This window comes from Convolutriloba macropyga, chromosome 3 (genome assembly GCF_964194025.1).
Source record: "Convolutriloba macropyga chromosome 3, txConMacr16.3, whole genome shotgun sequence".
Lineage (NCBI taxonomy): Eukaryota > Metazoa > Xenacoelomorpha > Acoela > Convolutidae > Convolutriloba > Convolutriloba macropyga.
In genome coordinates this window covers 56,567,066-56,580,792 of record NC_134470.1, presented here as the reverse complement: position 1 = coordinate 56,580,792, position 13,727 = coordinate 56,567,066, and the positions used below count along the sequence as shown (strand labels likewise).

The 13,727-nt window shown below is 33.8% G+C and overlaps 1 protein-coding gene across 3 annotated transcripts in view; it reads right to left on the bottom strand.

Annotated features, from left to right (window-relative positions):
- Positions 1-10,086: 10,086 nt before the first annotated feature.
- LOC142336300 (uncharacterized) overlaps positions 10,087-13,727 on the bottom strand; it is a 118,222-nt gene continuing 114,581 nt past the window's right edge. For all 3 annotated transcript variants that reach the window (XM_075385019.1, XM_075385018.1, XM_075385020.1), the window contains one exon: positions 10,087-10,322. In XM_075385019.1, coding sequence (XP_075241134.1) covers positions 10,243-10,322 — 80 coding nt within the window. In that variant the 3' untranslated portion in view covers positions 10,087-10,242. The remainder of the gene's footprint in view (positions 10,323-13,727) is intronic.

Sequence of the window (13,727 nt, the reverse complement as noted above, 5' to 3'; positions counted from 1 at the left end):
TTAACACACTTGGACACGCAGACACGCATGACACACCACACACACATAAACAATTCACCCACACACACACACACACACACACACACGCACACACACACACACACACACGTACGCACACGCGCGCACACACACACACACACGCACACACACGTACCCACACGCACACACAGACGCACACACATGCACACTTACACACACACACACACACACACACACACACACACACACACACACACACACACACACACGTACGCACACGCACACACACGTACGCACACGCGCGCACACACACACACACACAGACGCACACACAGACGCACACACATGCACACACGCACACGCGCGCTCACATATACACACAGGCACACACACAGAAACACAAACACACACAAACACAGCACACACACCATATACACACAAAAATGTAGTAGTAGTAGTAGTAGTAGTAGTAGTAGTAGTAGTAGTAGTAGTAGTAGTAGTAGTAGTAGTAGTAGTAGTAGTAGTTGTTGTAGTGTTAGTAGTAGTAGTTGTTGTTGTTAAAGTGTGAAAATTAGAACTTTTAAGAGAGATTTCCTTCTCCTTGTCTCCGCTGAAACAAAAAAGATAGTTAAACCTCATTGTTGTTCACATTTGCCAAGTTGTTACGCTACGAGATGTCGGATTTATATGGTCGAAAAAAAAAACAACTCAGATTTAAATCAACATCCATTACTCAGTAGGCAGAGAAGTTTTTAAAACAAATAACAGCATTGAGGTCAAAATCTAGACGAAGATTGCTTCAAATGTAAAAAAAATATCCGCAAAAAGATAGCGAACGGAGTTTGAAGAGATTCTTAAAATTCAGTGGAGTGACTCATAACGATTTTTCTCATAGCGCGCTCAAATTGTGTATCAATATACTGACGAAGCCTCTTTATTTCTAGCAGAACTTTGCTGACTAAAATAGCGTGCGCTTCTAAAGCTACTGAATTGTTCGATTTTTCAAAGAAAATGAAAGAGAAAAAATTGAGTTCTGACATGAGGTCAATTAGGTTTTGGGGTGCAATACGACCAGATAGACGGAAAATGCTTGTTTGGTGTCCAAACAAGCTAAACGGTGTCAGCTGATTGGATATTTGTAATAACAACGCAGACAGATTGCATTTTCCGAAGCCTATTTTTCGACAAGATAATGCTCCTGTGCAGATATCAATGACAATCGATAACTGTCGAGCGAAAGAGTGGGAGGTAGTGGAAACGCTGACATATAGTCCACATCTAAATCCAATTGAAAGTTGATGAGGATTTGGCAGCAGTGATTACGGAAAGAGACAGTTTTGTTGGGAAAAAATAGAATGAAAAAATGTTAGAAGTGTGCAACAAAATTGACGCAGATATCATCAGAAACCTGATGGAAAACAATATAAACCCTCTGCTCGACGTTAAGAAAGCAAAGGGTAAGTTCACGCATTATTAAAAAACAAATTTGAACACAACAGAGTTTTACAATCGATTGACTTAAGATGGCTTTCCGACAAAGTGTTACCATCTTATGCTTATCTTTTCCCCCAGCTCGACCAGCCGCTCCGTGCAGCCAGGAAAAAAAATTTGGACTCAAAGTGTTGTAAGAATCTTGCAAGAAGAATTAAAAATTTTGCAACAACCTCACAAGTTGGACTTTAAACCTTGCAAGAATATTGCGATTTGATTCAAAACTTGCAAGAGTCTTTCAAGAATCTTGCAAAAAGTATGTATTTTGAATGCAAGATTTTGAGTTTCTTAATAACCAGTGAGATCACCCTCCAACTAAGTTATGATTCTGCAGTTGGCAGTTAACTTCTGTTGAAGAAAATTTTTAAGATGATGTTTTAACTTTTACTGTCTTCACAATTTTAAATATACAAATGCAAACAGACCCAAATAAAGTTTTGTTTAATTCAAATGTTTTGTGCTGTATAACCTAGTGCACTTTTTACAAAATATTATTCATAGATAATTAATATTGTTAACAAGGTATTTAACAAATGCATTGGATAGGCCCGCCTTCTCACCGCAATATAAATCAGTATAAATCAGTGAAAATATAAATCAGAGCAAGTTCGGGTCAAAGAAATCTCCATCAATGGATCATATTTCGTAGAAATCGATCGATAGATCATACTACGATCCTCTTACCATCTTAAGGTGTGCCTTAAAATTCCAGTGAGCTTTTTATGAATCCACGGCGAAAATCACTGATTAATTCTATGATTATTATTTATATACTGTAATCCTCATGGATCCTGCAGATGACCTGCTTTAAAAGAACCATCGTCTGTCTCCCCTTCCTGCTGTCGTCTATATAGTCCCGTTATTACCTCCATTTGTGAGAAAACGAGAAAAGAAAGTGAGAAAAGAAAGAGAGATAAAAAAGTGAGAAAAGAAAGTGAGAAAAGAAAGTGAGAAAAGAAAGTGAGAAAAGAAAGTGAGAAATGAAAGAGAGATAAGAAAGTGAGAAAAGAAAGTGAGAAAAGAAAGTGAGAAAAGAAAGTGAGAAAATAAAGTGAGAAAAGAAAGTGAGAAAAAAAGTGAGAAAAGAAAGTGAGAAAAGAAAGTGAGAAAAGAAAGTGAGAAAAGAAAGTGAGAAAAGAAAGTGAGAAAAGAAAGTGAGAAAAGAAAGTGAGAAAAGAAAGTGAGAAAAGAAAGTGAGATAAGAAAGTGAGATAAGAAAGTGAGATAAGAAAGTGAGATAAAAAAGTGAGAAAAGAAAGTAAGAAAAGAAAGTGAGAAAAGAAAAAGAGAAAAGAAAGTGAGAAAAGAAAGTGAGAAAAGAAAGTGAGGAAAGTAAGTGAGAAAAGAAAATGAGCAAAGAAAAAGAGAAAAGAAAGTGAGAAAAGAACGGGAGAAAAGAAAGTGAGAAAAGAAAAAGAGAAAAGAAAGTGAGAAAAGAAAGTGAGAAAACAAAGTGAGCAAAAAAAGTGGGAAAAAGAGAGTGAAAAAAAAGTGAAAAAAAGTGAGAAAAGAAAGTGAGAAAAGAAAGTGAGAAAAGAAAGTGAGAAAAGAAAGTGAGAAAAGAAAGTGAGAAAAGAAAATGAGAAAAAAAGTGAGAAAAGAAAGTGAGAAAAGAAAGTGAGAAAAGAAAGTGAGAAAAGAAAGTGAGAAAAGAAAGTGAGAAAAGAAAGTGAGAAAAGAAAGTAAGATAAGAAAGTGAGAAAAGAAAGTGAGAAAAGAAAGTGAGAAAAGAAAGTGAGAAAAGGAAGTGAGAAAAGACAGTGAGAAAAAAAAGTGAGAAAAGAAAGTGAGAAAAGAAAGTGAGAAAAGAAAGTGAGAAAAGAAAGTGAGAAAAGAAAGTGAGATAAGAAAGTGAGATAAGAAAGTGAGATAAGAAAGTGAGCTAAAAAAGTGAGAAGAAAATGAGAAAAGAAAGTGAGAAAAGAAAGTGAGAAAAGAAAGTGAGAAAAGAAAGTGAGAAAAGAAAGTGAAAAAAGAAAGTGAGGAAAGTAAGTGAGAAAAGAAAATGAGAAAAGAAAGTGAGAAAAAAGGGAGGAAAAAATGAGAAAAGAAAATGCGATAATAAAGTGAGAAAAGAGGGAAAAGAAAGTGAGAAAAGAGAGAAAAGAAAGTGAGAAAAGAAAGTGAGAAAAGAAAGTGAGAAAAGAAAGTGAGAAAAGAAAGTAAGAAAAGAAAGTAAGAAAAGAAAGTGAGAAAAGAAAGTGAGAAAAGAAAGTGAGAAAAGAAATTGATAAAAGTGAGTGAGAAAAGAAAGTGAGAAAAGAAAGTGAGAAAAGAAAGAAAGAAAGTGAGAGAAGAAAATGAGAAAAGAAAGTGAGAAAAGTGCGAAAAAAAGTGAGAAAAGAAAGTGAGAAAAGAAAGTGAAAAAAGTGAGAAAAAAGTGAGAAAAAAAGTGAGAAAAGAAAGTGAGAAAAGAAAGTGAGAAAAGAAAGTGAGAAAAAAAGTGAGAAAAGAAAATGAGCAAAGAAAGTGAGAAAAGAGAGATAAGAAAGTGAGATAAAAAAGTGAGAAAAAAAGTGAGAAAAGAAAGTGAGAAAAGAAATTGATAAAAGTGAGTGAGAAAAGAAAGTGAGAAAAGAAAGTGAGAAAAGAAAGAAAGAAAGTGAGAGAAGAAAATGAGAAAAGAAAGTGAGAAAAATGCGAAAAAAAATGCGAAAAGAAAGTGAGAAAAGAAAGTGAAAAAGTGAGAAAAAAAGTGAGAAAAAAGTGAGAAAAGAAAGTGAGAAAAGAAAGTGAGAAAAGAAAGTGAGAAAAAAAGTGAGAAAAGAAAATGAGAAAAGAAAGTGAGAAAAGAGAGATAAGAAAGTGAGATAAAAAAGTGAGAAAAAAAGTGAGAAAAGAAAGTGAGAAAAGAAAGTGAGAAAAGAAAGTGAGAAAAGAAAGTGAGAAAAGAAAGTGAAAAAAGAAAGTGAGGAAAGTAAGTGAGAAAAGAAAATGAGAAAAGAAAGTGAGAAAAAAGGGAGGAAAAAATGAGAAAAGAAAATGCGAAAATAAAGTGAGAAAAGAGGGAAAAGAAAGTGAGAAAAGAGAGAAAAGAAACTGAGAAAAGAAAGTGAGAAAAGAAAGTGAGAAAAGAAAGTGAGAAAAGAAAGTAAGAAAAGAAAGTAAGAAAAGAAAGTGAGAAAAGAAAGTGAGAAAAGAAAGTGAGAAAAGAAATTGATAAAAGTGAGTGAGAAAAGAAAGTGAGAAAAGAAAGTGAGAAAAGAAAGAAAGAAAGTGAGAGAAGAAAATGAGAAAAGAAAGTGAGAAAAGTGCGAAAAAAAGTGAGAAAAGAAAGTGAGAAAAGAAAGTGAAAAAAGTGAGAAAAAAAGTGAGAAAAAAAGTGAGAAAAGAAAGTGAGAAAAGAAAGTGAGAAAAGAAAGTGAAAAAAAAAGTGAGAAAAGAAAATGAGAAAAGAAAGTGAGAAAAGAGAGAAAAGAAAGTGAGAAAAGAAAGTTAGAAAAGAAAGTGAGAAAGGAAAGTGATAAAAGAAAGTGAGAAAAAAAAGTGAGAAAAGAAAGTGAGAAAAAAGTGAGAAAAGAAAGTGAGAAAAAAAGTGAGAAAAGAAAGTGAGAAAAAAGTGAGAAAAAAAAGTGAGAAAATAAGTGAGAAAAGAAAGTGAGAAAAGAAAGTGAGAAAAAAAGTGAGAAAAGAAAATGAGAAAAGAAAGTGAGAAAAGAGAGAAAAGAAAGTGAGAAAAGAAAGTTAGAAAAGAAAGTGAGAAAGGAAAGTGATAAAAGAAAGTGAGAAAAAAAAGTGAGAAAAGAAAGTGAGAAAAAAGTGAGAAAAGAAAGTGAGAAAAAAAGTGAGAAAAGAAAGTGAGAAAAAAGTGAGAAAAAAAAGTGAGAAAAAAAGTGAGAAAAGAAAGTGAGAAAAGAAAGTGAGAAAAGAAAGTGATAAAAGAAAGTGAGAAAAAAAAGTGAGAAAAGAAAGTGAGAAAAAAGTGAGAAAAGAAAGTGAGAAAAAAAGTGAGAAAAGAAAGTGAGAAAAAAGTGAGAAAAAAAAGTGAGAAAAAAAGTGAGAAAAGAAAGTGAGAAAAGAAAGTGAGAAAAGAAAGTGAGAAAAGAAAGTGAGGAAAGTGAGAAAAGAAAGTGAGAAAAGAAAGTGAAAAAAGTGAGAAAAAAAGTGAGAAAAAAAGTGAGAAAAGAAAGTGAGAAAAGAAATTGAGAAAAGAAAGTGAGAAAAAAAGTGAGAAAAGAAAATGAGAAAAGAAAGTGAGAAAAGAGAGAAAAGAAAGTGAGAAAAGAAAGTTAGAAAAGAAAGTGAGAAAGGAAAGTGAGAAAAGAAAGTGAGAAAAGAAATTGATAAAAGTGAGTGAGAAAAGAGAGAAAAGAAAGTAAGAAAAGAAAGTAAGAAAAGAAAGTGAGAAAAGAAAGTGAGAAAAGAAAGTGAGAAAAGAAATTGATAAAAGTGAGTGAGAAAAGAAAGTGAGAAAAGAAAGTGAGAAAAGAAAGAAAGAAAGTGAGAGAAGAAAATGAGAAAAGAAAGTGAGAAAAGTGCGAAAAAAAGTGAGAAAAGAAAGTGAGAAAAGAAAGTGAAAAAAGTGAGAAAAAAAGTGAGAAAAAAAGTGAGAAAAGAAAGTGAGAAAAGAAAGTGAGAAAAGAAAGTGAGAAAAAAAGTGAGAAAAGAAAATGAGAAAAGAAAGTGAGAAAAGAGAGAAAAGAAAGTGAGAAAAGAAAGTTAGAAAAGAAAGTGAGAAAGGAAAGTGATAAAAGAAAGTGAGAAAAAAAAGTGAGAAAAGAAAGTGATAAAAGAAAGTGAGAAAAAAAAGTGAGAAAAGAAAGTGAGAAAAAAGTGAGAAAAGAAAGTGAGAAAAAAAGTGAGAAAAGAAAGTGAGAAAAAAGTGAGAAAAAAAAGTGAGAAAAAAAGTGAGAAAAGAAAGTGAGAAAAGAAAGTGAGAAAAGAAAGTGAGAAAAGAAAGTGAGGAAAGTGAGAAAAGAAAGTGAGAAAAGAAAGCTAGGAAAGTAAGAAAAGAAAGTGAGAAAAGAAAGTGAGAAAAGAAAGAGAGAAAAGAAAGAGAGAAAAGAGAGAAAAGAAAGAGAGAAAAGAAAGAGAGAAAAGAAAGAGAGAAAAGAAAGAGAGAAAAGAAAGCGAGAAAAGAAAGTGAGAAAAGAAAGTGAGAAAAGAAAGTGAGAAAAGAAATTGAGAAAAGAAATTGAGAAAAGAAAGTGAGAAAAGTAAGTGAGAAAAGTAAGTGAGAAAAGAAAATGAGAAAAGAAAGTGAGAACAGAAAGTGAGAAAAGAAAGTGAGAAAAGAAAGTGAGAAAAGAAAGTGAGAAAAGAAAGTGAGAAAAGAAATTGAGAAAAGAAAGTGAGAAAAGAAAGTGAGAAAAGTAAATGAGAAAAGAAAATGAGAAAAGAAAGTGAGAAAAGAAAGTGAGAAAAGAAAGTGAGACAAGAAAGTTAGAAAAGAAAGTGAGAAAAGAAAGTTAGAAAAGAAAGTGAGAAAAAAAGTGAGAAAAGAAAGTGAGAAAAAAAGTGAAAAAAGAAAGTGAGAAAAAAAGTGAGAAAAAAAGTGAGAAAAAAAGTGAGAAAAGAAAGTGAGAAAAGAAATTGAGAAAAGAAAGTGAAAAAAGAAAGTGAGAAAAGAAAGTGAGAAAAGAATGTGAGGAAAGTGAGAAAAGAAAGCGAGAAAAGAAAGCTAGGAAAGTAAGAAAAGAAAGTGAGAAAGGAAAGTGAGAAAAGAAAGAGAGAAAAGAAAGAGAGAAAAGAGAGAAAAGAAAGAGAGAAAAGAAAGAGAGAAAAGAAAGAGAGAAAAGAAAGAGAGAAAAGAAAGCGAGAAAAGAAAGTGAGAAAAGAAAGTGAGAAAAGAAAGTGAGAAAAGAAAGTGAGAAAAGAAATTGAGAAAAGAAATTGAGAAAAGAAAGTGAGAAAAGTAAGTGAGAAAAGTAAGTGAGAAAAGAAAATGAGAAAAGAAAGTGAGAACAGAAAGTGAGAAAAGAAAGTGAGAAAAGAAAGTGAGAAAAGAAAGTGAGAAAAGAAAGTGAGAAAAGAAATTGAGAAAAGAAAGTGAGAAAAGAAAGTGAGAAAAGTAAATGAGAAAAGAAAATGAGAAAAGAAAGTGAGAAAAGAAAGTGAGAAAAGAAAGTGAGACAAGAAAGTTAGAAAAGAAAGTGAGAAAAGAAAGTTAGAAAAGAAAGTGAGAAAAAAAGTGAGAAAAGAAAGTGAGAAAAAAAGTGAAAAAAGAAAGTGAGAAAAAAAGTGAGAAAAAAAGTGAGAAAAAAAGTGAGAAAAGAAAGTGAGAAAAGAAATTGAGAAAAGAAAGTGAAAAAAGAAAGTGAGAAAAGAAAGTGAGAAAAGAATGTGAGGAAAGTGAGAAAAGAAAGCGAGAAAAGAAAGCTAGGAAAGTAAGAAAAGAAAGTGAGAAAGGAAAGTGAGAAAAGAAAGAGAGAAAAGAAAGAGAGAAAAGAGAGAAAAGAAAGAGAGAAAAGAAAGAGAGAAAAGAAAGAGAGAAAAGAAAGAGAGAAAAGAAAGTGAGAAAAAAAAGTGAGAAAAGAAAGTGAGAAAAGAAAGTGAGAAAAGAAAGTGAGAAAAGAAATTGAGAAAAAAAATTGAGAAAAGAAAGTGAGAAAAGTAAGTGAGAAAAGTAAATGAGAAAAGAAAATGAGAAAAGAAAGTGAGAAAAGAAAGTGAGAAAAGAAAGTGAGACAAGAAAGTTAGAAAAGAAAGTGAGAAAAGAAAGTTAGAAAAGAAAGTGAGAAAAAAAGTGAGAAAAGAAAGTGAGAAAAAAAGTGAGAAAAGAAAGTGAGAAAAAAAGTGAGAAAAAAAGTGAGAAAAAAAGTGAGAAAAGAAAATGAGAAAAGAAAGTGAGAAAAGAAAGTGAGAAAAGAAAGTGAGGAAAGTGAGAAAAGAAAGTAAGAAAAGAAAGTGAGGAAAGTGAGAAAAAAAGTGAGAAAAGAAGGTGAGGAAAGTAAAAAAAGAAAGTAAGAAAAGAAAGTGAGAAAATAAAGTGAGAAAAGAAAGTGAGAAAAGACAGAGAGAAAAGAAAGAGAGAAAAGGAAGTGAGAAAAGAAAGTGAGAAAAGAAAGTGAGAAAAGAAAGTGAGAAAAGAAAGTGAGAAAAGATAGTGAGAAAAGAAAGTGAGAAAAGAAAAAGTAAGTGAGAAAAGAAAGTGGGGAAAGTGAGCAAAAGAAGGTCTTTTTGATAGTTGCTCTCAATTTATCTATTTCGGGGCACTTTCTGAAGGCCCTGCTCAACTTTTTGAGTTTCTTTCTGTCAGACTCTTGGCTTTTCGTTTTATAGACAGAATAATTTAATGCCGTCTGCAACCGCTCAACAGCAACCATAATTTGTTGCTCAAATTTTTCGATCTCAGCTTTAAAGCTTTGCTGCAGTCCTTTTATTAGTAAAGCAGTCATTTATGAAAGTCATCTTTAACGAAAAAAAGCGAAGAACGTTTTAGCCAAGAGAAGCGAAGAAAAGTTATAGCGAAGAAAAGTCAGGAGAATAACTGAATTGCAGGATAAGAGTCTGAGAAAATGAAAAAAATCTGAGCGAAACCTCACAAACCTTTAGACCAGTTCAGACCTGCCCGCCCTAATTAATTTTGATCACCAATGGATGCTTACCAAATCGTTGGCCATCTGGGATATGCAAAAAGGAATGATAATATGTAAAAAGAACAATCAGTATTGCATTAAAGCAATTCAATGTAACGGTTAACCTCAGTTAAATGTCAACAGTTCAAGGTTTCACACGCGTGCACGCAAACACACATACATACACACACACACGCGCGCGCAAACAGGTTCACACACAAACGCACAAGGATAAAATTCAGTGGTTGTACTCCAAGCCATGGTTAACGTCAGTTAAAATTTATCAGTTGAAGGTCACAAACACACACACACACAAACACAGTCACATAGACGTAAGCGGTCAAGTTAAAAGAACGTTCGAAAACAAATTGAACGTCCCAAAACCGAAAAGAACAAAATTGTCATTTGAATGCCTACGTGCACACACACGCACACACACACACACGCGCGCGTGCGCACACACATACGCATGCATGCTCACGGACACACGCACGCACACACATAAAACCAAGTCACAGAACAGGCTGCATGTTTAAGGACCGTTGAAACATGTGAAGATTGGTGCTTAAACATGGTGGTATAGGATGCATGCATTACGCTAGGCTGCATGTTTAAGGGACGCTAAAACATGTGAAGATAGGCGCTTAAACATGGTGCTATAGCATTCGAGTTAGAATTAATATATAGATTGAAACACTCACGTGCACATTTTAAAATGTCGAAAGTCTGCAGAGCTAGAAGTTAAAATGCTAGAAGTTGCTACTTAGTCAGAAGTTGAATTTCGTTGACTTTCATCATTTTAAAACGTGCGCGTTTCGCGTTTTAAGCATGGTTACATGACTCTGCAGATGTCACTTCGAAATTCTGACTTAATATCTTGAACCGCTTTGCGGTTCTCGATAAACGCCAGAAGTTCTCAGCGATTTCAAGCAAAGTCACGTAACCATTAATTAAGGCACGCACGTTCGGAAATCCCTTTGGAAGTCTGCACTGGCAGGATTTCTTGTATACAGCGCCAGAAGTTGACTTCAATAAGATCTCGGCATTTGAAAACTCTGCAGAAGTCACTCCATAATCCTGGCTCAGCTTCATCTCAAACTGCTCGTTAAATGCCAGAATTTCTCTGTGACTTCAAAAGACTAACTTTTAACATATACAATGTATCAGTTCAAATAGTTTCTTAGATGAAATCGTAGACGAGATTAAGAATTCTGTTTTCATCAGATGTAGTTGATTCAATATCTCCAGTTGGGTTTCAGTAACTCAAGAGCATGATCACAATGAGTACCAGAAGTCCAGTGAATGAAGTGGTCGGCAAGCAGGCGCATCCAAAAGCTAAAATTATCATTTTAATTATTATGAAAAGTGCAATTTACTATGAAACAACAGGTGGAGTAAATGTATCTTTTTTTTAAATTCCACTCTTGATTTATGGTGGTTATGCAGTTATCAAGTTATGGAGAAAATCACAAATGAAGGGGAAGGGTGATGGCAAGATAGATGTCAAAAGAGGATATAAAAATTGCGAAATAGTATGTTCCAATTTTCGATCGTTTAAAAATGCTCTGCTTGGGTCGCGGAGAGAGGGTCCATGTCGATCAGACCGAAAACCGACTTTACTCACACTAGGAAAGACCATACAAATTAAAAACAGACTCTGGACCAGACCAAACGGACTGTGGTCACCCTGCGCCAGACCGAGTTAAAGATTTACTAGAAGTACTTTGAGAAACTAAATTGTAAATTTTGATTTTGGGTCCAAAAGCCAACTTGAACCGTTTCCACTAATTTTAATGAGAAAACGGGTGATTCTAAGAACATCACAATTCTTGGAAATCAAATTAATGCGCTTGTATTACCATCTACCCTATATGGCTATTTGTACAAGATCAGCTGTTGCTAATTTTTATACTTTATGTCAACGATTTCAGTGAAGCTGTATCAACGAATTGTGATGTATTACAGTTTGCCGATGATACAGCAATTCTATGTCATGCAAAGAATGAAGCAAATTTGCAGCTAATAGCTGAAGATACATTAAACAAGACAGATCAATATATGAAACAAAACAGGTTAACTTTGAATGAGAAAAAAACGGAGTTAATGGTGTTCAGGATCGAAAAATTGCCGATCATTGAAACTGTCGATCAAGGGACACCGATTGGAAGCATCTGAAAAATGTAGATATTTAGGTGTAATAATTGATAGGGAACTGACATACCAAAATCAACTAAATAAGGTTATCAGTAAAATGGCTTCAGCAATCAGATCATTATATTTGGTTCGTTATCAGGTACCGCTAAAAACAAGAATAAATCTTTTTAAATCACTAGTTTTGTCTCATTTAGATTTTAGCGCAATTTTTTTTCAAAATTTACCATCTTACTCTATTGACAGAACTAACAAACAGATAAACTGGGGAATAAAAGTTTGCTTTATGAAAACCAAATACGATACTGCCAGAGATCTACTTCTGGAGACTAAAGTTCTTCCAGCAGAGCTCCAAATAACACGGGTGTCTTTAAATAGGTTTTTCAATATTCTCCAACAAACAAGAAATCGCTCTAATAAACATTTCAGATTTTTAGAAAACGTGCCTATTATTGTAAACAAACGAACCCATAACCTTTTCTTAGAACAAAAATGTAAGTCAAAATGGAGTAATGGTTCAATTGTTCGTAACTTTGTTCGAAAATGGAACACACTTCCATTTACAATTAGAAAAGAATCGTCGAAGACCAAACTTAAACAAAAAGTTACAGCGGAAATGCTTAAACGACACGAAAGAGTTCCAATAGACAGAAGGGTTGCAGGATTTAAACATATTTTTTATTAAATTATTTTACGAAAACCGAACCTTAGATTGTTATAAATTAGAAAAAAATAATGTTTGATTAATAAATTTCTAACATGTAACATTAACCAAGTGGTTAGTTTAATTTACATGTTTCCAGATTAAAAAAAATATTTTTTCGCAGATAACAAATTCTTGACCAGAGCGGGAATTCTGGTTCTTGATGAGTTCATATAGTTTGTTCTTACCCTGATCATAGTCAGCTTTTTGATATAACCTCTTCTCAGGAGTTACAAAACACAATAGTTGTTTTTTTGGCCAAAAACCGAAATATGTGGGGCAGACTGGACTCAAATAATAGCCATACAGAACTCAGTCATCTGCCAGACGGAACGGTACAACAGAAAATTCGCCCAGACTAAGAGCTTGATTGCGTGGAACTCTCTGAGATCCAAGTTCTTCTGACCCATCCCTGTCCTTGGATATTGGACCTCATGCCCGATATAGTGCAAAATAAACGCCCTATGGAGATGACGGCTATCTTGTAACACCTTGCAGCTAAAGTCAAGAATAAGATAAAAGTCTAGCTAAAGTCAAGAATAAATCTGAGTCGAGCTAAAATCGAGAATAAATCCGAGTCGAGCTGAAGTCGAGAATAAACCTAAGTCGAGCTAAAATCAAGAATAAATCTGAGTCGAGCTAAAGTCAAGAAAATATCCGAGTCGAGCTAAGTCGAGAAAAATCTGAGTTGAGCTAAAATCAAGAATAAATCTGAGTCGAGCTAACGTCGAGAATAATCCTAAGTCGAGCTAAAGTCGAGAATAAATCCAAGTCGAGCTAAGTCGAGAAAAATCTGAGTCGAGCTAAAGTCTTGAATAAATCCGAACCGAGCTAAAATCGAGAATAAATTTGAGTCGAGCTAAAGTCGAGAATATGTCTGAGCCGAGCTAAAATTGATAATAAATCTGAATTGAGCTAAATTCCAGAATAATTCTGAGTCCAGCTAAAATTGAGAACAAATCTGAGTCGAGCTAAAATGAAAAAAAAAATCTCAGTCGAGCGGAAGTCGAGAATAAATCTGAATCGAGCTAAAGTCAAGAATAATTCTGAACCGAGCTAAAATTGAGAATAAATCTGAGTCCAGCTATAATCGAGAATAAATCTCTGTCCAGCTATAATCGAGAAGAAAGCTGAGTGCAGCTAAAGTCGAGAATAAATCTGAGTCGAGCTAAAGTCAGGAATAAATCTGAACCGAGCTAAAATTGAGAATAAATCTGAGTCCAGCTAAAGTCGAGAATGAATCTGAGTCGAGCTAAAACCAAGAATAAATCTGAGTCGAGCTAAAGTCGAGAATAAATCCGAGTTGAGCTAAAATCAAGAATAAATCTGAGTCGAGCTAAAGTCGAGAAAAAACCTAAGTCAAGCTAAAGTCAAGAATAAATCTGAACCGAGCTAAAATTGAGAATAAATCTGAGTCGAGCTAAAGTCTAGAATAAATCTGAGTCGAGCTAAAATCAAGAATAAATTTGAGTCGAGCTAAAGTAGAGAATTAACCTAAGTCGAGCTAAAATCAAGAATAGATCGGAGCCGAGCTAAAATCGAGAGTAAATCTGAGTCGAGCTAAAGTCGAGAAAAAATCTGAGTCGTGCTAAAATCAGAATAAATCTGAGTCGAGCTAAAGTCGAGAATAAATCCTAGCCGAGCTAAGTCGAGAAAAATCTGAGTTGAGCTAAAATCAAGAACAAATCTTCGTCGAGCTAAAGTCGAGAATAAATCTAAGTCGAGCTAAAGTCGAGAATAAATACGAGTCAAGCTAAGTCGAGAAAATTCTGAGTTGAGCTAAAATCAAGAATAAATCTGAACAGAGCTTAAATCGTGAATATATCTGAGTCGAGCTAAAGTCGAGAAAAAAACTGAGTCCAGCTAAAATCGAGAATAAATCTGAG